Below are 22,667 nucleotides of genomic sequence, written 5' to 3'. Positions count from 1 at the left end.
TGACAGAGTTTAGAAACACACACCTGTGTATGCAAGGTTGTACAACTCACACTGCATGTCAGGACAAAAACAAGGCCATGAAATCCAAGGGACTCTCTGGAGACCTCTCCAATAAAATTGTGATGAGGCATAGATCAGGGCAAGTGTATAAAACCGTTTCTACAGCTTTGAGTGTTCCTAGGGGCAGAGTGGCAATTTTCAATAATTGTAAAATGGAAGTAGTTTGGTACCACCTTCCTAGAGATGGCCGTCCGGCAAAACTGAGTAACCATGCAAGAAGGGCCATGGTCAGGGAGGTAACCAAGAACCCAATGGTCACTCTAACAGAGCTTCAGAAGTCCTCTGCAGAGATGGGAGTACCTGCTGGAAGGATGATCATCTCAGCAGCACTCCATCAATCAGGCCTTTATGGTAGAGTGGCTAGACAGAAGCGACTTCGAGTAAAAGGCATAAGACAACCTGCTTGGAGTTTCTGAGAGCATGAGGAAAAAGATTCTCTGGTATGATGAGACAAAAATTGAACCCTTTGGGCAGAACTCCAAACACTATGTCTGGTGAAAACCAGACATTGCTCATCACCTACCTGATACCATCCCTACAGTGAAACATAGAGGTGGCAGCATCATGCCATGGGGGGGGGGGGGGGCTTCTCAAGAATGAAATAAACTGCCCAAATCCAGGTGTGCAAAGCTTGTAGAGAATTACCCAAGAAGACTTGAAGCTGTAATTGCTACCAATGGGGCTTCTACAAAGTACTGAATTAAGGGTCTGAAAACTGTACTCTTGTAAATGAGTATTCAGTTTTTGATTTTTAATTAATTTTCCAAAACTGCTGAAAACATGTTTGTTTTTAGATGAACATGTACACAATAAAAGGTGTAAAACAAAAATAATGAATTCCTTACCATTAACTGTAAGTATTTGTTCAGCTGCATATGACCAAGAGTTTAATATTGATTTTATATCATAGTATTTAGTATTGTTTATAACCTACCCAACTGTGGCGTGGATTAGTTGATCAGATGTCGTTCAATTCAGTTCAGTTCAATTCAATTCAATTCAATCCAATTCAATTCAGTTTTATTTATATAGCACTAAATCATAACAGAAGTTATCTCAGGACACAATTCATATATAGCAGGTCTAGACCATACTCTTTATAGTTAAATTTACACAGACCCAACATTCCCCCATGAGCAAACACTTGGTGACAGTGGTAAGGAAAAACTCCCTTTTAATAGGCTGAAACCTTGAACCGAACTAGACTCATGTCATGCTGGGCGGCCATCTGCCTCGACTGATTGCGTTGAGAGAGATAGAGAGAGAGAAAAAGAAGGGGGTGGGGGGGCAGGGAAAGAGAACATAGGAAAAAGTAGTTTCTACATAAAGATGTATAATAATAAAACTGATAATTATAATAATGAGACTAATAATAAGAATAAAAATCAGACTAAATATAAGAATAATGATAATAATTGAAGCAGTGGTGTTGTGCAGAATAATGGGGGCAGTAAGTGGTTTCCAGTTACATTATCATTTGTTGCCTTGGAATGTACAAAATCCATACAAAAATCCAAACACATTGCTGTGGAAAATGGTCAGCAGTAATTTATATTATACACTGCAGAAAATGGGTTTAAAGTCACTGGTATTGATCCTTCAACGGTTTTGGTGTCCATATTTAACACACATACACGCACACACAAAAGGATCTGAAGTCTGCTTTAACTTGATCTCATTTATTAAACTCTGGCATGTAACCAGATTTACTGTATATCCATATAGAAATTAGTTGTCTTTAACTCCAATGTTCTGATTTTGTTGTACATTTTGATTATGACTGGGTATAATAATTTGCTGCAGGGTACAGACAGTTTAGTAAAAATCAAGCTAAAATATGTCTTGTTGACAACAGCATATACAGCCTCTGTGGCATGTTATTTGTCACCCCTGGTATTTACAACCTAATTCTGGAGATGCTTTTCATTCAAATATGTATCCATGAAAACTCAATTTCTCACATTTTATAATTTTCTAGAATGGAGCAACAATGCCTGGGATAGCTCTGAAGAGCAGCTGGTACCTGTGTTGATACTTTGTGTGTCACATGACATGTAAAACCCTGCAGACATGCACACCTCCACTGTATATCTCTACTTCTTCCTGTCTATTTTGCTCATCATGGCCTTGACATCGACGGGAGCGGAGGCAGCAGCAGCCTTAGCATTTTCTTCCTCCTCCTGCTGCCAGAGGACGATTGGATGGATGCCTCGGCTTCGGGTCTGAGCATTTTGCTCCAGCTGGGCTGGACTAGAGTGAAAAAAGAAAAATGATAATCTCAGAGGTTTGGAAAACCTCTTTCACCAGGGAGGAACAATATTCTGACAAATAGCTTTCAGTTTGTTTTATTCTTATTTTTATTTTATTCAATTCAATTCAATTTTATTTATATAGTGCCACATTATAACATACATTACCTCAAGGCACGTTACAGAGTTAGGTCAAGACCTCACAATATTATAGAGAATTATTATGGAAACCCAACAGTTCCCACTGTACAGGTATAGAGCGTTCAAAATGCAATTTTTTCAAAAGACAATTTTTATTTCATGTCACATTTTTGTTGCTATAGCTTCAGCTGTAACTTGAATGTTTAACATGTTGGCATTTTTGTCCCTGTCGGACCCTGCTAATAGTTGCTGTAATGCCCCTTTAGGTTATAATATGTTTGAATCATAAAACCTACTAATAACTGCAAGTTTTACATAATCATTTTTGTACATATATTGGGATGCTAAAAGTACCATATTGAACAGTTATGGTCAACATACGCTATATTCATGTGCAGTGATTTCTAGATGTCAGAAAGAACACCACAATGAAATTAAATCATTTTAGCCACCAACCTGAAATTATGAGACTCAGGGTTCAGTGCCTTCTTCTGGATGTCTTTGTACACTGGTGACTTGAGGTAACGGAAGAAAGTATCCTGTACCAATGAAAGCACATGAAACTGCTGGTGACCTCAGCTTCACAAAACAAATGTGTCTTTAATATCCATCTGAAAAGGTGCATATATAAAATCTGTCACAAAAATTCTAGTGCAAATAATACAGTACATGTCAGAGCCCTGACCTAAAGGGAACAATGGCTAATCTGGTGACTGCTGTAGGCCTAGTAGGAATAGTCCCCTGCTGCCCTTATCTTCCACCCCTCCTGCCTCATTAAACAAAAAGTTTTTGGTCTGAATACAGAATTTTAGATCATCAAATGAACCATTAATCACTTGTTCATACTAATCAACCACCCTCACAGATTAAGTATAGTCATTATTAGTTACAAGTCTAGTAAAATGAAATTTGCTCTTTGACAGTACACAGGCACACCTTTTTCATGAGCATGAAGACATGTGTCTGAGCTGCTTCCAGCACATAGCGGTGTGGATGCTCCAGTCCTTTCACTGTCAGACCCATTGTCCTGCCATCAATGTTGATCCAACGGGGGGCACCAGGGGCCAGGAAGGTCCTGAACACACAGACACTCCAGATCAATACGATATGACGTGGCTGGAAGTCAAAGAGTGGTGAGGTGTAGTTTACTAACTCTGTTTAGAAATATAATCTGAAACAACCATATATCCTGTATCTAGGGTTTTGGTTACATTTTTGCTCACTTTACTGTAAAAATTTGACTTGGTTGTGTCCACACGGTGTGACCTCTAGAAATGAGACAAAAAAATGACATTTGCTTACATACAAAGTTTTAATTTCCCCTGAGTTAAGGTTGAGCAGCAGTGACACACACTGCTCAATACATTTGATCAAGTGGTGGTGCCTGACATATTGTGAATGATGGATGAAAACCCAAACGAATCAGGACCCTGTCCTGCATTTTTTGTGGGGATAAAACGCATGGAATATAAAAGATCAAGAGCATAACTCATAGTACAATCAACATGGTATCTGTACTGTATATAGACATATAGATATTGTATATATAATTCAAGATGATGGTGTTCTTAATGTCACCAATAAAAGAGAGAGAAAAAAATTGTACACAAGGCCTAATTATAGCAAGATGTGACAATGGGAAATGGACACACACACACACACACACACACACACACACACACACACACACACACACACACACACACACACACACACAGAGAGAGAGAGAGAGAGAGAAATAGTCCAATTTCCAGTTTATTTATCTTACTTGAAGATGGTTTCAGCTTTTGTTGACATAGAAGATGCAGTGCCCCACTTCAGTTCTTCAGCCGCTTCCCAAAAGGCCAAGTTCTCCCCTGGGAAACATACACACACATTTGGTTCTAATAACTTAGTGCTGATTAGCAATTGTTAGCAAGCCAACTGGCTAAACTAAGGTGGTGAACATAATAAACTTATTAAACATCAGCATGTTAGCAAGCTGACATCAGTATTTCTGCTGGCACAGCTGTAGACTTTTAGTCTAATTTGAAGGGCAGATGGCATGTCAAACAGATTGCCCAAATTTATTTACGCTTGAGAAACACCTCTGGTTTGTGTGTTCAGATATAACCACCAAGCACTTTATAAGAAACAACATACTAATAGTGGGTAGAGCCTCACTTTGCGCTCAAAACAGCCTCAGTTCTTCGTGGCGTGGATTCCACAAGACTATTTGAAACATTCATTTGAGATTCTGGCCCATGTCAACATTATGGCAACACATCATATCTGCAGATTTGACAGCTGCACATTCATGCTGCCAAGCTCCCTTTCTACCGCATCCCAAAAGGTGCTCTACTGGATTGATATCAAGTGACTGGGGAGGCTGATGTACACTGAACTGACTGAAACCACTTAGAGATGACTCTTGCTTTGTGACATGGTGCATTATCATTCTGGAAGTAGCCATTATAAGATGGTCAAATGGGGCTCTAAAGGGATGCACATGGTCAGCAACAATACTCAGATAGGCTGTGGTATTCAAACCATGACTGATTGGTATTAAGGGGCCAAACACCATTACACCACCACCAGCCTGGACTGTTGACATAAGGCAGGTTGGGTCCGTGGATTCATGCTGTGGACGCCAAATTCTGACCCTACCATCTGCTGCCTCATCAGAAATCCATATGAATCAGACAAGGCTATGTTTGTTCAGTTTTCAGCTGTTCAGTTTTGGTGAGCCTGTGCCTGCTGCAGCCTCAGATTTCTGTTCTTGGCTGACAGGAGTGGAACCCGACATGATCTACTGCTGTTTTACCCCTTCCCCCTCAAGGTTGGACATGTTGTGCATTCTAAGATGCTTTTTCTGCTCACTACAGTTGTAAAGAGTGATTATATGAGTTACTGTAGCCTTTTTTTCAGCTCCAACCAGTCCAGCCATTCTCCTTTGAGATCACATTATTTCCCATTCTGATAGTTTGATGTAAACATTAAATGAAGCGCCCGACCTGTATTTCCAGGATTTTATGCATTGCGCTGCTGCCACATGATTGGCTGATTGGATAATTGCATGAATAAGGTGAGAAAAGTGCTTGGTGAGTGTACATGTCACATGTAAGCTGCATGTCTTGTGAATTTTTGCCTCATATCCATGACAAAAATACAGTAGATAATATATAATAATAATATATAATACAGAATTTGATGCAGTGTTTTACTGCTTACTGCCTCATTATAGAACATCAAATCTGCTACAGGAGGAGCAAAAATATTTCAATTTAGACTCTGCGCTACTGGCCTAATACCTACCTTAGCCTTACCACTTAAGTTATCTCAATTTTATATATTATTTTAATATTCTTTGTATTATGGGATGTCCCATTTCTTTTTGAGATGGAGAAAAATGGTGGCCCTCCAAACACAGTATTTCTACATGCACATTCAAATATAAATAGTATGAAAACTTCCCAGTATGCATTGTAAACTATGAGGAAGGTTGAGAAAATAAAATAAAGACTTGTACAAATGTGCTACGACCCAAAAAAAGAGGAGGGTTTCAGAGAAAGTAACAGGAATGCTTGTGTTTTGACCAGTAAACACACACTATCCTTCAGCCACCTCAGGAATGGTCAGTCAGGTTCAACACCAAAGAAAAATTATCCAAACTGAAATGCATTTTATGAAGTTTGGTAATATACCGCTGAACTCCTTCTTGAGGAAAATCTTGAAGTCGTCTCGGCCTCGCAAGTCGGTCAGCAGCTCGAACAAGCTGAAGGACCAGCGCTCTACTCGCATCTTAGTGGGGATGTCAACTCTGAACAGGAAACACAGGCTCATTAACTCACTGAAACTCTTACGTCTCATACGTGACTCTGGCTTTTAAAGTGTCCATATTATTGCTTTTACAGAGATACAGTACAAACAGTTTGGAATACAGCTATGTGATATTTATTATGCAGGCCCAAGAGTATGGAGCTATGTTTGTGTCATAAAAATTCAAATAGCTAATATGAAATGTAGAAATGAAATACTAATAAGTTGTATATTTTGGTATTTTTTATCATCTGTTCATATGTCTGTCAAATGCTACACATCAAAAAAGGTGGATTTTCCACTGAGTTAACAACCATCAGATTTCAAGATATTTTCAAATAAAAAATATTTATGAGTTCTATTTTACCTTACTAGACATTTATTTATAGACTTTAGAACTTTAAAAAATATATTTTTGATATTTTAACAAAGAAACATAGAGATAAACAATCAAAAACCCTCAAGGTCCACTTAGTAGCTTGCACAACTCATAGTCTTTCCTCTTGAGAAAACTCCATCAGCTGAATAATTTCAAATATTAAGAATGAACTTGAATTAAAAAATGAACTTTTGGATGTATTTGCACCAGTTCAGTGAATTGATGATGATGATGCTAGTGCTTTTAAAATTAAGTTCAGTTCCACAAACCCTGTCTGAATTTACTGTCACTTCTTCAACCAGGTTGAAGTTCTGGAAACGTTAATTTCTATTTGTTGACGTGCATGCTCTTCCTGTTTTGTGCTGTAGAGCGATTCAGAGGGTTTCCACCCAAATTTAAAATAGAAGCTCATCTTGTATAAATTCATTGTAGAGGTCTGAAGAGGCTGATAATCTCCCAGTTTTGTTTGATTACAGTAATTATACCAATGTCTCAGCATGAATGTAATAATTTCTTGATTTGAGAGTGATACCTTTAAGTACCTCTATGATGAAGCCAGACAGAGAGTGAAAATGCGGTGACCCTCACCTTCTCATGTTGAGAGTCCAATATGAGTCATCGTCTGTTTGCCAGGGGTTACTGGGTAGACATGGAGCCAAAAACGGGTCGTGGTTTTTGTAGGTTGTGATGTACTTGACCAGTCTGTGGAGAAGTAACTATTATGAGACCAATGGAATCCACAGAGCCTCTATGTCAGGGTTCTCAAGATAAGCTAGACAGTGTTTTGACTAAGCATTAAACATTGATAATCAAATGATCCCATTTTCGTAATTGCATGATATTTTATTTTGTAATAATGAGATGATTTTATTGTAATTAGGAGGTAAAAATCTCATACTTAAGGTAGTTTGCATGTAAGAACAAGATGTTAAGTGATAATTATGAAAAAAACATAAAATTAATTATACTTATAAAGTTCCCATAAGTAAGGTACGAGAGGAACTTACGCTCCAAGGGACACACTAGATTTGACCTTTGACCTCATGATGGCTTGTTGATAGAACATGTTCTAGAATAAAAGAGGAACACAAAATTTAGTTGCAGTTGTAAAATTATGATTGTAATTTTTCAAAAGGATTTCAAACTATCCACTTCCAAATGTTTTGTCCGATGTCCATATGAGAAAATGTCCTGCTCATTGTTGATGTTTTAAAACTCCACACAGTTTCTCAAACCATCAACAGTGAGCTGGGAGGAAATTTTTGTCAATGTTATAATAATAATAGATTATTATATACTAAAGATAGTATAACAGTCTGTGTATTTTTGAATATCATTACTAATGAAGTATTATGATTTACCACACGTCTGTACTGGTCAAAGCTGATTTTCTGAAAGACAACAAGAAAAAAAGAGTTTGTTTTCATGGAAACAGGTCATTAGGTGCAGTTGACTCATCACTATGAAAACTATAGTATGATAGAGTGCAGAAGACATTCTGATGCTTTAGTGTTTATCTACAGAAAGCTGCTGCTGTTGAAGCACTAACAGACACATTACTAAACAGTCCCTCCACGGTAAAGGTTACTTGAGCTCACAAAGTTTTTTGTGTTTATTGCAGCAAAATAGATACATTTAATTTACTTTTCTGGAAAAGTGAAAAATGGACTGGCTTGCCCTGTGTTCCAATGATAGTAAAAGTGATCTGAACTTGGCTTGTTGAAATTGAGGTTTTCTATGGGCTCAAATTAGGGTCAATAAGATTTCGAGTTGTAACTTGATGTTCACAAATAAATTCAGAGTTTGTAGTTGTAAGTCAACCTGTTTGAGAAAGTCGAGTTTGTGCATGAGTAGAAAAGATTTTTATTTGTAGAAAAACTTAGATTTGTATAAAAGATTTGGGATGACACCAGCAGCAATGCCCGTCAACATTTTGACCACACCCATCTTCGAACTCGGCCTTCATTTTGATCTCAACTATACACCGGTAAAGTTTCGTGACTGCGTCTTGCATGGTTGTGATGCTATGGTGGTGACAAAATCTGTCCTCAGACAGACAGACAGACAGAGAGACAGGCAGATAGGAAGGCAGAGAGACAGGCAGACAGACAGGAAGACAGAGAGACAGGCAGAAAGATAGAAAGACAGGCAGACAGAGAGACAGGCAGACAGACAGAAAGACAGATAGACAGGCAGACAGACAGTAAGACAGAGCGACAGGCAGGCAGGCAGACAGACAGACAGAAAGACAGATAGACAGGCAGACAGAGAGACAGACAGACAGGCAGACAGACAGAAAGACAGAGAGACAGGCAGACAGACAGGCAGACACCTGCCAAAGCACTCAAAACTGCCTCTATGGTATTTCCTGCTAAGGTTGTGTCTGAATAAAATCTGTGAACGCAAAGACACTGAAAAAAAGTGCTTTTGTGAACATGTGTGCAGATACCAAGCAGAAAACTGTGTGTAAAACTTAGCTCTCCCACACTGTGTATGACGCTGAAGTTACAAGTACAAATTTTTGACACCTCTTTTTACAATTGAACCTGATTGCACATTGACAGTCCAATCACAAAGCAGAGTCCAGTCGGAGGGCCTGAAAAGTGTGGTAGATTTTCAGGATGAACGACTTTTTCTGCAATCCAGGTGGGTTTGCGTACATACACAGCACAATAAATGTTTACCATTATTTTCTACAGCATCAACAATATAATTAGAATCTTACTGACCCTAATTTGAGTTTATGTTTTCAATTAAATTGATCTGATCTTGTAAAAGTATTTTACAGGTGTATTTTATGCAGAAATTGTGGTAAAAATTTGTAAGCTTTTCCCCATGTGACCAATTTAGGAAGAAAATTACTGCAGGAATTAGACAAATTGCAAGCTCCTCAAATAGTTCATTTTACTTTAATAATTACAATCACAACATCACCATTTCCTGGAGGGACTGACTAAAGACTACATGGAACAATAATTTACTTGAATGTAGTTTACACACAAGAATGACAGTCTGGGTAAAACACTGTATACTATTTTTTTCTTTTTGCTTATTTTAACACATTACTCTCTCTTCATCAGTGTAAGGAGATCTGTTTGGAAGGAGAAAAAGACAGGACAAAGAAAAATGCAATGAATGAAACAGGATCTCTTTACAGGATGCCTTAATATTTCCAGTTTGTGATTAGCTTCAACCAGTAAATATAAAGAAAATTGACATTTGTCCTCGAGTTTTGCACCAAAAAGAGATAGAGACAGAGAAAAGCAGGTTGAGCCCTTACTCATAACATTCAAGAAACCAGGATTGTGTTAGAACCCCAGGAGTGTTCCTAATCTATAATTTTGAAACTCAACCTCATTCACAGTTTATTTTTTGTATGTTACAAACAATATAATAACGTTACTATGATTTTGTTGCAATCACATTTACTGCTTCACATATTGTTTGACCTACAGACAATTATTTTCTGTCACCCAACTTATTGGTTAATCGACTAATTGTTTCAGCACTACTCATAATGCAGTAACATAAGCAATGTGAGTGATATACTATTATATTTCATTTTATTGGATTATTTTTTAAAAGTATTTTAGAGTACATACCGTTGGGGAGTTTCATCTATGATTATTATTTTGTGTGTAAAATTTTATTCTGTAAAGTGACTAATTTGTCAACTAAATGTAGAGCAGTAAAAAGCATAAACTTCAAATACTCAAATTAAGAATAAGTACCTCAAAACTGTACTCAAGTACAGTAAATTAATTTAGTTGCAATCCACCACTGGCTAAAATAACTTATTCACTCATATAATATCCTTTCATTTGGATATAAATATTGCTATCTAAATATTGCCCATCGACCAGATGTTACTGGATGTTTTGTGTCCACTGTAATGTGTTTGAGGTAATACAGTAAAACATGTCATTATAAGAAAAAACAAAAATTACCCAGCACTGCGAACAGGTACAATGCCAGAGCTTTGTTTGTCTATTGAAGATGCAGTATAAGGTGACCTGGCTGATAACAATGAATGAAAATTCCCATGATTCACTGAGTGATGTCACATCCAGACAACACTATAATCTGTGGTTCAGTGTCTACAGTGTCTACGGTACAGTAAAATTAAAGACAGCCGTGAATATGTCCGCTGCAAATTAATATCAGTAATACTGAACTTTTGCTGGACCCAAGATTCAACTTAAACTTTCTTGGATATGATAAGCATTTCCTTAGTGCTCCTTAAAAACAGAAAACCTCTTGCAAGAAAAGGAGATACAATAGAAGATGCTCAAACTTGCTTGAAATAGTATCAATCTGGCAGAGTTCCAATATTTCCCATTTCAGTTTGAACAATAACCTTAGTGTTACCTTAAAAAGCAACATAGGAATCTCCTTGACGCTTTTGCAGTACTATGGGGGCTATGGCCATTACAGTAAAATATTTCAGAAGATGCCTACAAGAGCAGTGATGACTAGAACACTATTATTACCTCCGCCAAGGATGTCAGAAGGATTACACAAAAACTACAGAACTAATTTGCACCGAACTTGGTGGCGGGATGGGGCATAGTCCAGAGAAGAACCCATTACATTTTGGAGCAGATTTGGATCATTTACTATTAATTTGAATTTTTTTCTCTGAAGTCTTGTGTATGTTGTTTGACACTGGCCTTGGCGGAGGTATGTGCCCTACTGAGTGCCATTCTAGTTAGAATTGTATCTGAAATGTGTAATAAACTGATTCAATTAAAAACCAATTCTACAATGCTCAACATATATCGTCATCCACTGTTAAGAAAACAGTAAGTGTACCTGATTTTTAAATGAACAGGAAAAGAGAGTCTGGGAGGTTCTAGTCTCTAAGTGGATATGTCTATAGAGATCAGCCAGGCGCTACTACTCTACATCTTAAGCTCCAGTAAGTTTCTTAAAAGACCAGCTGACCTCAATCTCTCCACTGCATGTTTGTGTGTGTGCGTGTGTGTGCGTGTGTGTGTGTGTGTGTGTGTGTGTGTGTGTGTGTGTGTGTGTGTGTGTGTGTGTGTGTGTGTGTGTGTGTGGGTGTGCACTGACCTTTTACCTCATCTGCATTGGGATCAACAAGACGATCTGGACCGCAGTCCATGGCACTGTGAGTGCGGCGCTGGACACACAGGACAGGTTCATGTTAAATGTACAGTAAGTAAAATAATCACATTAAAGTTAGATCTATATATGTATATACATTATATATATAAACACATATAGTCACACACACTGACCGGAGGCCTGTTCAAAATCCAGTAAGCCCTCTCCTGGCAGTCGAACACCACACGATCCGGCTTCTTCCTCTCCTTACCAGCCCTAACACACACACACACACACACACACACACACACACACACACACACACACACACACACACACACACATGCACACGCACACATACACACATGCGCACATATTTGAGTTTTAAGTTTCTTATTTACTTACTTGTGTAAGCTGTATCCTGGACTGTGATTGTCTCAAAACTAGTTGTTATGTCACAAAGTTCAGGTATCTAGCTGGGATTTAAGGTGAGCACAGAAAAACTTTCCTCCGTGAGCAGGTGAATGGGAAAACAAACTCTGCATATATGTCTCTCTGCACAGTGAAGCTCAAACATCACAGTCACGCAACATTAAGCAAAACAAATTCTTTAGTGGAGGAGGACTTTAACATGAGCAGTAACAATTCTTGGTGCTAATCCAGCTGGGAACTTTTGTTGTTATCTCTCTCTTTCCCTACATCTTTATCTATTTTCACTGTGAACTATTATATACTAACCTTAAACAAGAGAAAATACTGAGGTTCAATGCTAAGCTATAATTATTTCACATACTTGTACTGTTCAGTGGCCTGCATCACAATAAAGTCCCACTTGTGGTTCAGCCAATGATGGAGGTAGTTGTAATGTGCCTGTTTAAAACACAAATACAGTGAAAGCATGGAGCAACAACTTGTATTATCACTCCTCATCTGTAAAAGGAAACAGACATAACAGTAAGAAGAAACACTGAAGACACTCTAATTATGCCATTATGTGAAGTATTTAAAGCTCAAGTGGCTGCACTAATTGCAACACACAGTAAAAGAGGCACTCCAGCACACATAAGGACTATTTTACTAATCATGAAGAGTACCACTCTGAAAAGTTGTAGAGTATATTCTGTTGTTCTGGAGGAGCTTTATTTAGTCTGAGAAATAACAGCTTGGACTTGGACGTTTGGAGTTTCAGTGGTTTAAGAGCCATGTCTCCATTTCTTTTCAATATTATTCTGCCATTTGTAGAAATTTGACTTTCACAATTTTCAATTAGACTTACTGTTGGAATAGGGATAAACATGGTTACTAAAACGGTCTGTGCCAATATAGAGCTTATTTCCCAAGTAACACAAAAGAAAATATACTCCCTGGTTTTGTTATGGCATCCAATAATTCACCCCAAATCCAAAATTTGCTCCAAGTTCGCTTTTGATGTTTTGAAATAGTTCACAATTGAACTTAGAGCTGGGAAGAAATAGGAAGTGCTATAAGAAAGTCAGACAGCAACAGTCTAATCATCCTTTTCAACACACAGCTATTTTCATCTACAGCCTCTTTTGGGCCAACTGCTCATTTCCACATTGTATCTGATGTCTGCATCCAGACTCAGTATGTGTCAGTAAAAGCCAATCATGTCTCCAGCACTGTCAGTACTTTGTAGCTCTTAGCATTACATTAAATAAAACCAGTAGATTTTCTACACATTCACATACGCACACATGGAAACAAAACATTTTCTATACTTGTACATGTACCTGCTCATAGGTTTCTAGCATGCCTTTCTTGCGGATGTTCCTCTTTGCCAGGTAAATGGCTGCAATCAGCACAAAACAAAATCACATTGTTACTAATTTCACATATGCTACAAACAAACAGTTACAAACAGTTGCATGTCTTGAAATCTAGGGAAATCATCTTGGTTATTTATTTATTTATTTATTTTTGCCATTTTACCCACAGTTATAGAAGAGTGATATCAGTTTCAAATGCAACCCCAGTTTCAATACCTAAGCTAACTAGCTGTTGAAATTGGGAGAACTACTAGCCTAGAGCTATCAAAACTAAAAAAATAAACCATCCTACAACAGCTGTCTCATATACATTGCATGTTTTATCTTGTGTGAAAGGCTAGTCGCCAGTCCATTCAAAAATCAGCAGGGATTTGTTTAGAGTTGTAACGGTCCTACCACTCCTTAGGAAGTCTGACATGCTGCGTGCGGTGATCTCGGAAAATTTACGACCATTTAAGTACCTCGCTTGTAAGTAGCTGAGCTGAAGAAGGGTGAGTGCTTCTTATTTATGGTTACCATTTCAGATTTGCCAGATAAATATATGGTTAAGTCTCTTCTTCTGAAACAATGCAAGATGTTCTTAACCATGTGCCTTGTGAAATCACCACTAAGAACCAGGTTTTAAGTAGCATTCCTACTCCGCATCATTCTCTGCAATATTGGCATAATTATTTTACTGGACCAATTAAAATAATTTAATTTTTTAACTGACTGGCAAATAATAAACCGGCCACTGATATAGCATGCATCCCTACTTGTGATTCAATAGTCTGCAGGTTTCAGAGTCACTGAAGCTCCTGATTTTTCTGTTCTAGGAAACACCCCACCTCATATGATATATTCTACTCACCATAGTCAGAGTCTTCTGTAGCCCATTTCTGTGTAGGCCAGAAGTATGGGGTCTGAAAAGGTTGAGATTGAAAACAGTGTTTTTAATGTTCTTTCAGTTTATAAATATAAACAATAAACAACATAATAAACAAAAACATAAACAACAGTAGCTATAACCAAACCTGTGGATAAAAAATACTAATATTTGCAACAGTGGATACATTTTTAAAGGAATTTAATGCCAACAACATTACATTTTCAGTTGATATAATTAGGGAACATTGTTAACAACGTATGTGAAATGTGGTTCTGTTTAGTCACTCACAGCACTTGGTTAAAGTTAGAGAATGATGGATGTCTTGGTTTAATGCTGAAGATGTCAAAATTGACTTGAAGCACAAGTTGGAGCACATTTACTTAAGACATTCTTTACTGAAGCTGAACCAAAGTACTTTTGTTACATAAACCTAATCACACGATGGACTCGGAATGTGAGTGAATCAAAACACTGTTTGAGGTAACTCTAAATTAAGCAGCTACCTGATGCCACTAAGACTGGCTCTTCACTTTGATGCTGCAAAATTATACTAAATTCACAACCCAGTTTAGTTAGTTAGCTATTTGCTATGTTTGTGTACTATAATTAGTTTGGCATAACAGTACATTTGCTCTAGTTAACAGAGGCAGGAGGCATGTGATTGGTCATACAGTCACACAACATACATTCACAAGTGACACTATTAACTAAGATTTGACATGTAATAAAAGTGCCAGGGGCAAAAAAAATGCCATTATGAAATACATGTTTTTATTATGAAATGAAAATGGACTCCAACTCTGTCATTATGAAAATAAAAATGATGAAATAACATTTCATAGTAATGAGTTGTGTGCTAATAACTTCTGAAATGTTTTTCAAATTATGGGTTCATTTATAAATTTTACACTATTTATGCATGTGATTGTCATAATTACTTGTTTACTTATTTATTATTGAACAGCTTCAGGCTCCATACAGAAAGCTATCTGGACTGTTCCTAACTAGTCCAATAGCCATATTATTTTAAACATTAAACCACCTACTAACCCCTTTGCTGAATGGATGCCAGTGCATCCTTAGTGGTTACTGCATACCTCATCATACTTCAAGCAAATTACAAGCATGGGGGACTTTACCACAAAGGAGTGAAATGAAATTCTGTTTCCCTGTGATGATATAGTGTGACATTGATTCCAACTATAGGCAGCAAAGAAGAAGTGAGGATTTAGTTTTACCTGGAAACGGTAAAGACTGGTGTCGTTGCACATGACCAGCTTCTTGTGGTTCTGCAGGGGGTAGATGTAGCCATACGCCACTAACATAGTGCCAAAGACATGAGCCTCTGGAACAACACAGACAGGAGGCAGCAGAGGAAGAGGAAATGAAGCGGTTAACAACATTTGGATGCTGTTTTGATGTCTTTGATTTTTATAGTTTACAGACTCTACCTTCTGATGATGTATTCATCTTGTTGGCAATCCATGCAATTATATCCTTACCTGTGTGGAAACACAGAGAAGAGTTGAAATACTGAACAGACTGTATACACACTTAATCAAACAGACTCCAGTCTCTGGATAGATATGTATCAGTAAAAGTAAATTAAATGCTAAGTGCATCCCTCCATATTACGGTCTGTCTATATCATTAATTTGATCAAAAGAGCCCTCAACTTCCTGCTATTCCTCAAACTATTTTTATTTTACAAATTTCCGGAATGTAATTGGTTAAAATAATTGTTATTCAGATGTTTTTCTTAAAAAGGTTTATAGTATCAGTATATATGGAATATGGAATGAGCCACCAGAATAATTATAGACCCATACTAATTATAAACCATTAATAAACTGATTGATTAATACTATCATATATAATTAATTAAATTTGCATTTAAATAAACACTGTATTATAAAACTCGAAGTAGAAAAAAAACTATAATAAAAGGATAATAATGAATAAAATATAATAAATTTACCATTTTGTAAATTTACCATTCTGTTTCCCTATTGTGTCTTTAAATTATTATTTAAAAATTAAATGTTAGTGAACTGTCACAACATGATGGTCCATGATGATGGTGGAAATTAAAATGAGTATTATAATTTTGTGCCAAGTAATTATTCAAATAATTCAGAAGCAGAGTTTGAACATGAGAAAAAAAAAAAGATTGTTTTTTTGCCTATACGCTCGAGGAATAAATAAATAATGTTATTTCACCTGAAGATGGAGTGCCTTAGTTTTTTTCCATGGTTGTCTTCATTATTCAATATTTAGCAAGACTTCTGGGATCTGGTTTTTGTGACTACTTTTTGGCAATGCTGAAAGATATCAAATTAGAAAAAAAAAAAAAAAATGCACATAAGGAAATCAAAAAGTGCAAGCCAAAAAAAAGGTTTTGGAGTTTTATTATTATCAATAGCATTTTATTGTTTTATTTGTATTTATATTGCTGGTGTTTCAACTGGTGCTTTCATTTAAAAGTGATCATCTTGACATCACATCCCGAGTTAATTGTAGGGATGATGGAGGACAAATTAACAGGCAGCAGCAGCCAAGAGACACAACGACACAATTGAATAACTAAATGTAACAGTCATTCTTGATGAACCATACTGCTTGGTTTCTGTTCTAACCAATCATCCTGTAAACTGTTACTCACAACAGGAGGTGCTTATACATTACTTATACCACCTTGGTTCACATGGTGGGTTTGGCCCATGTATCCATGCTGACCTTTCCCTTGCCAGACCAGATTAAAAAGCCACTTTGGCTCATAAAGCACTGCCCATATCTCATCCAATTGTGGGTTTCCTTATTTAGGCTGTGTTAGCGGCTTAGAAAGTCAAGGCCTGTGAGAGGATTCACACAGTCTGTGCTTTAAATAATACAGTGACAGTGTGTTGTCATTGTTGCAAAGGTAATTCATAGAGATTTTATGTTCCAACAGTAAATGCAGACTCCTATCTTGTCTACATTCTAGGAGCTGACAATAACATTTGATGAGACCTAAAATTAAAGGCTGTTAACAGGGACATAGAAGTTCTGAAATAACAGACCCTTAACAAGTTAAAGCTTTAATAATAATCAGTACAATCCAATTGGAGCCACTGAAAGAATACCAAAATTGGGAGATTAATTTCTTTCTTTTTCCTGTTTATTAATTTATAGCTCTATATCCATCTTGTAGCATTTTAAATCACATGGAGACACATGCAACCTTTGCAGCAAATAGAGCTCAATAATCAAATTACAATGATCAATATATGTGGAAATAAAAGTATTCTAATAACAGAATCCCTAAAGATTACCAATCATAGATATGCTAGATATGAAAACAGCAATGAACGTCCTTTTGGACATATCAAGACAAATTTAAAACCGCAAAACTGAGTTTTTGGCCACTTGGGGCAGCACAACAAGTTGAAAACATAACATGACACACCTTATAAAGTTTCAGTCAACTGCACATTTACACATCCAGCAGACACTGAGCTACATTAGCAATTATTTGGCATTGTGTTTGTGTCCAGTAGTCACTCTCTTTGGAAGATCATTCTTTGTGCGTTTGTCACTACAAAGTCAAATTGATATAATGTTAATATAAAAATATAAGTGCAGCTTTAAAGATATCTGCCCTTATTTTGAAGCACCGAAATTCTAAAAAAAAAAATCCACCATATTGACATTGACCATAGTTTATCTTGGTGGATATTCTGGAGTTTATCTTTAAATTAGCAGATTAGCAGGGTCAAATTGGCAGACGTATTGATGCTGTTCCTTAATGTGTTATGTATCAAACTCGTACAGTGGCCTTAACAAGATGGCAATCTTAAATTTAAGACCACTTTAAAAACAAAAATCAAAGATAAAGTTGGCAAAACTGTTTTATGTGTGTGTGTGTGTGTGTGTGTGTGTGTGTGTGTGTGTGTGTGTGTGTGTGTGTGTGTGTGTATGTGTGTGTATGTGACAGTCTCACCAGCGATGACATGTGGGATGGTAGTGACGTTGAGTTTCTGCTCCGAGCCTTTCACTCCGGTTTTCAGGTCCTGCATCTCCACCACAATGGCCTCCAGCTGGAGACAGAAGGACAGCAAACAGGATTCATTTATTTGAACCAAAGAATATTGAGAATATTCAGACACACTGTAAAAATCAAGTCATAGATATTCAGTTCAGATATCCATGTTCTAGTCTGCAAAAGAAAGGCATCAGCAACAACGTGAATACTGGTAAATGTATAATTTCCATCAGCTTCTTTAATTAAATCAAACAGTGTGTCATTTAAAATATGTTTTTAGACTGTTTGAAGATTTATATATTTTTCAAGTAATCATTGCGATTATATGTTGTTCCAAGGCCATTTGAACTGGTAGAGCCCATTGTTCATATAAAAAAGTGGAATCTTGGTTAATCTTGTTGGGTCCATATACTGTATGAGAAAGATTGTCAAGTACAGCAATTGATTACCTTCAAATACCTTTAAATGCATGATTAAAATGCCACATTGTCATTGCTATTTCCATTAAAAAAATCCAATGTCTATCTGTCTGGCATGTCTGAGCAATCATGAATCGGTTGGGAATATCCAACCAGTTAAAGGGCCCTTGGGCAAAAATGACTGTATTGACCCCACATTCCTCCCACTCTGTGCATTGTGTACGCACCCTGTTGCCTAGCCATCATGGCAGGGTCAGATGTAAAAGAAATATTAGATGATGAAGTTTATCCATCATTATTTACAGCCACTTCATTGCTTAAAAATAATATTCATAATTTAATAAGTTTTGCATTAACAAAATACTGTACAACACAATACTGTTTTTTTCCTTTCCTTTTTATCCAATTTATCAGACAAAATATTCATGTTACAAAATGTCCACAGTGACTGCTGGTGTCAGACAGGAAGTGAACCCAGGACCTATACTACACCTGTACTTTATACTGTTGTAATGTCACACTAATTTGCTGTATTGGCTTAAAACGTTGCCAGTGAATGTAAATTGCTAATGCAGAATAAATGTATATGAATGACTGAGTTGCATCTCATCAGGAAAGCAGCGACATGTTACTCTTGCATCTGATTACAGTAACATGTACTCTGAGGTACTTGTACTTTACTTGAGTATGTTAATTTTGTGCTACTTTAAATTTATATTTCTTTACAATTCAGAGAGAAATATTGTGCTTTTTACTCCTCTGCTTACACATTATTGCCTCAGTGATGGTAATCCAAGAATATAACTGATATATAATCCACAAGGGCCATTCTACATGCATAACAAATACTTTCATTTTGATACTTAAGTTCACATTGCTGACAATACTTACGTATTTTAATAGTCACATTTTGAATGCAAGATTTTTACTTGAAATGGAGACAATTTAAATTGAGGTTTTGGCATGTAAATCATCGTTATAATTCATCAGTGACGGTAATAAGCTCACTTTCACTTTCCTAAACACCATACGTCCTAGAAATGCTTCCTCACGGGAAATAGCTTCTCACTCAGGGTGGTTTCATACTGCCACATTAAAGTGATAATAGTTAACTAGATTAAATTAAAAACCATCTGTCTTATAGTTTTACATTTTGTGCAGTATTTGCTACATGTTACATGGATTGGCTGTAGCTTGGATTGTAACGTTGGCATTTGGATTCCCGTCCCTTCCTGACAAGTCCAGGTGTCTTTAAATAAGACACTGAGCCCCCTTAGTAGCACTGAGTGCTGTGGCACTTATCCTTGTGGGCTTCTACTTTATCTGCTGTGGCTTGGGTTATATCTCACTTCTATGCCAGTTTGGACAAAAGTGTCTGCCAAATGAGGATGTAATGGAACTTTACCTAAATATAGTCTTTGCATTGATATTGTGAATGTCATTCAACACATTCTTAGCCTCTCTAAATTCTTTGTCAATAATGCCATTCTTGTTTTGACTTTTTTATGACTTTGCAAAATAACTGACTGTCTTATGTTACCCTGAGGGCCCATCTCTAGTGCTATACTCTACAAAAACATAAAATTCAAACAAAAAAAATGTGCCATTACATTTAAACTTACATACAGCATAGACATACAGAAGGATTCATGTGTGCTGCACAATAGTCATACTGTATGTGTATGTATATACATATACATTCAAAAATATACATAAAATTCACAAAATAACAGCAACATAGGAGAATGCAATGCACTGACATGTATTTCAGTATTGAGGCCATATGAAATTCAGCACACAGTGATCTTTAATCTTTTGTAAGTTATAGGGGATGTAGTTTTTAATCCTTTCATTTTTTTTATTGCACACAAAATTTGACATGTTTTCTATTTTTCTTCTTCCTTGCACATTGTAATCAAAAACACTTAATGTTTTTCTGTTATTGATGCTGTCCTATCCTTCTGTCCTTTGACTAAATGTGTCAGTGAGTTTAAAGTTAGTATGTTCTACTCAGGAACACACCAAGTGAGGTCAGGTTTTGTTGCTGAACTGTACAGCATACTGCATTTCGGCAGCAGAGCAGCACAGCTAATTGGCTTTAAAGTGGAATTAGAGATGATCTTTAACAATCCTCTGCTCTGGCAAACAAATCTTGTTTAATCTCATACAAATACACATGTACTTAATGAGATCCTATATGTAACAAGAAGAATGAAATCTATTTCTGAAAACAGAAACTAGTAGGAGAAACTTAACTGCTAAAAAACTAGCAGTAATTTTTTTTATTGATGTTTTTTCACAGTTTAAATGTCAGTGTTCTCCAGAAATGTAAACTGTAATGTACCTAGAATAACTTTAATAATATAAAGATCTGTAATGTAAGTCATAATTAGTCATTCATACTCTAAAATACATTTCTGATTAAATTAAGGATAATGAACATATCTTACACGTAAAATACCAAAAGTTCATACAGAGCTGAAGCAGTAAATAAAACCTGACCAATAATAATAATGATGCTAACCACCCACCTTTTTGAGGCAGTGCATACGGGGCCGGAAATGTTGCCCCCGGTCAGGACGAGCTGTTCTAATTGTCATATTTGCAGACAGATGAAGACCAAATCAGATGTTAAAAAAAAAAAAAAAAAAAACCCTGGTGTGAAATATTCCAGTTATAATATGTATAATTCCTGACAGAGAAGTGTGTGCACGCAGTGGATGCGAACACACTCCTGTGTGAGGATTGTAAGACAGCGTGGGAAGGATGGATTTATCCACCAATCAGCTGTAGGAAACTTCTGCTCTTATCCCCCAGCAATTACAGAGAAACGCCTGTCTGGGTGGTTCTTAAATTAACTGCTGTGAAGAGAGAGTCATGATAGACCCAATGTCAGAGCTGTTACATTTATTTTAGGTGGCTGTGTATGGAACCTGGTGTGTGTCACAACCACCAAAGACTTTATGGGTTATTTGTTTAATTGATATATTAGAATATAATTAATTAATTTACTATTATTATGCATTTAATGATAAAATGTAAAAAGACAAGTGGGTAAATAAGTAAAACAATCATTTAGTGTGCCTTTAAGGAAGAGTTCTATATTTTGGAAAATATGCTTTTTTTTCTCGCCAAGAGTTAGATGTTCAGAGTAATAGAATACCGCTCTCATGTCTGCACTGTAAATGTAAAGCTACAGCCAGCAGCCAGTTAGCTTAGCATAGCAAAATAGTTGGAAAGAGCTAGCCTATGTCCAAAGGTAACAAAATCTACCTACAAGCACCTCTAAAGATCACTGATTAACATGTTTAATCTGTACAAAACTGAATTGTAAAAATAGCAAGTTGCATTTTTTCCCCCTGTGGGTTATGTGTCAGGCTAATTACTAGCTGGCTGCAATTACTTCCTGGAGTCTAAAGGACCTTAAATCCTCAATGTGACATTTTTACATTTCAGTTTTTTTCTGGATTAAACAAACAAAATATAATGTCTTAGTAGGCTTTAGAGATGCTGCTAAGTGGATTTTGTTACCTTTGGACAGTGCAAGGCCAGCTGTTTCTCCTTGTCTCCAGTGCTTATCCTAAATTAAGTTAACTGACTGTTGGCAGTAGGCCTAGCTTCATATTTACTGTACAGACGTGTGTGACAACTGTAACCACAGAGGACTGAAAAGCATGACTCAGAAACAGGCACAGGGTTCAGCACACAGAAAAGCAGTCAGTTGAACAGGCAAACAAATCCAACAGGGAATAGGCTAGAGCTAGGAAAACTTGCTAGGATAATTAAACCATGGAAAGCTAAACACAAGGAAATACTGCAGATACGGTTGACTCTAAGGACTAAAACAATTAAACACAAGTGAAACCAATCAGGGCGGG

The 22,667-nt window shown here is 36.7% G+C and overlaps 1 protein-coding gene across 1 annotated transcript; it reads right to left on the bottom strand.

Moving 5' to 3' along the window:
• Positions 1 to 1,496: 1,496 nt before the first annotated feature.
• rgs9a (regulator of G protein signaling 9a) lies at positions 1,497 to 21,389 on the bottom strand. The gene is made up of 17 exons (XM_040123358.1): positions 21,321 to 21,389; positions 18,329 to 18,425; positions 15,801 to 15,851; positions 15,588 to 15,694; positions 14,332 to 14,383; positions 13,446 to 13,504; positions 12,488 to 12,564; positions 11,889 to 11,970; positions 11,708 to 11,770; positions 7,989 to 8,018; positions 7,635 to 7,696; positions 7,216 to 7,329; positions 6,134 to 6,249; positions 4,219 to 4,306; positions 3,387 to 3,525; positions 2,907 to 2,989; positions 1,497 to 2,310 (listed from the first exon to the last, which is right to left on the bottom strand). Exons 1-17 carry the CDS (start codon positions 21,387 to 21,389, stop codon positions 2,154 to 2,156), a joined length of 1,446 nt encoding a protein of 481 aa, XP_039979292.1. The 3' UTR covers positions 1,497 to 2,153.
• Positions 21,390 to 22,667: the final 1,278 nt, after the last annotated feature.

This window comes from Xiphias gladius, chromosome 3 (assembly GCF_016859285.1).
Source record: "Xiphias gladius isolate SHS-SW01 ecotype Sanya breed wild chromosome 3, ASM1685928v1, whole genome shotgun sequence".
In the NCBI taxonomy this organism is placed as follows: domain Eukaryota; kingdom Metazoa; phylum Chordata; class Actinopteri; order Istiophoriformes; family Xiphiidae; genus Xiphias; species Xiphias gladius.
This window is presented reverse-complemented; position numbering and strand designations above follow the sequence as displayed.

What these genes read in the sequence shown, in the direction of transcription:
- rgs9a (XM_040123358.1), bottom strand. Translation starts at nt 21,389, where the DNA reads ATGACAATTAGAACAGCTCGTCCTGACCGGGGGCAACATTTCCGGCCC. An exon ending in TACAGAAGACTCTGACTATG is followed by an intron (nt 13,505 to 14,331) that starts GTGAGTAGAATA and finishes TGCTGATTGCAG; the next exon opens with CCATTTACCTGGCAAAGAGG. An exon ending in CAGGCCACTGAACAGTACAA is followed by an intron (nt 11,971 to 12,487) that starts GTATGTGAAATA and finishes TGTGTGTGTTAG; the next exon opens with GGCTGGTAAGGAGAGGAAGA.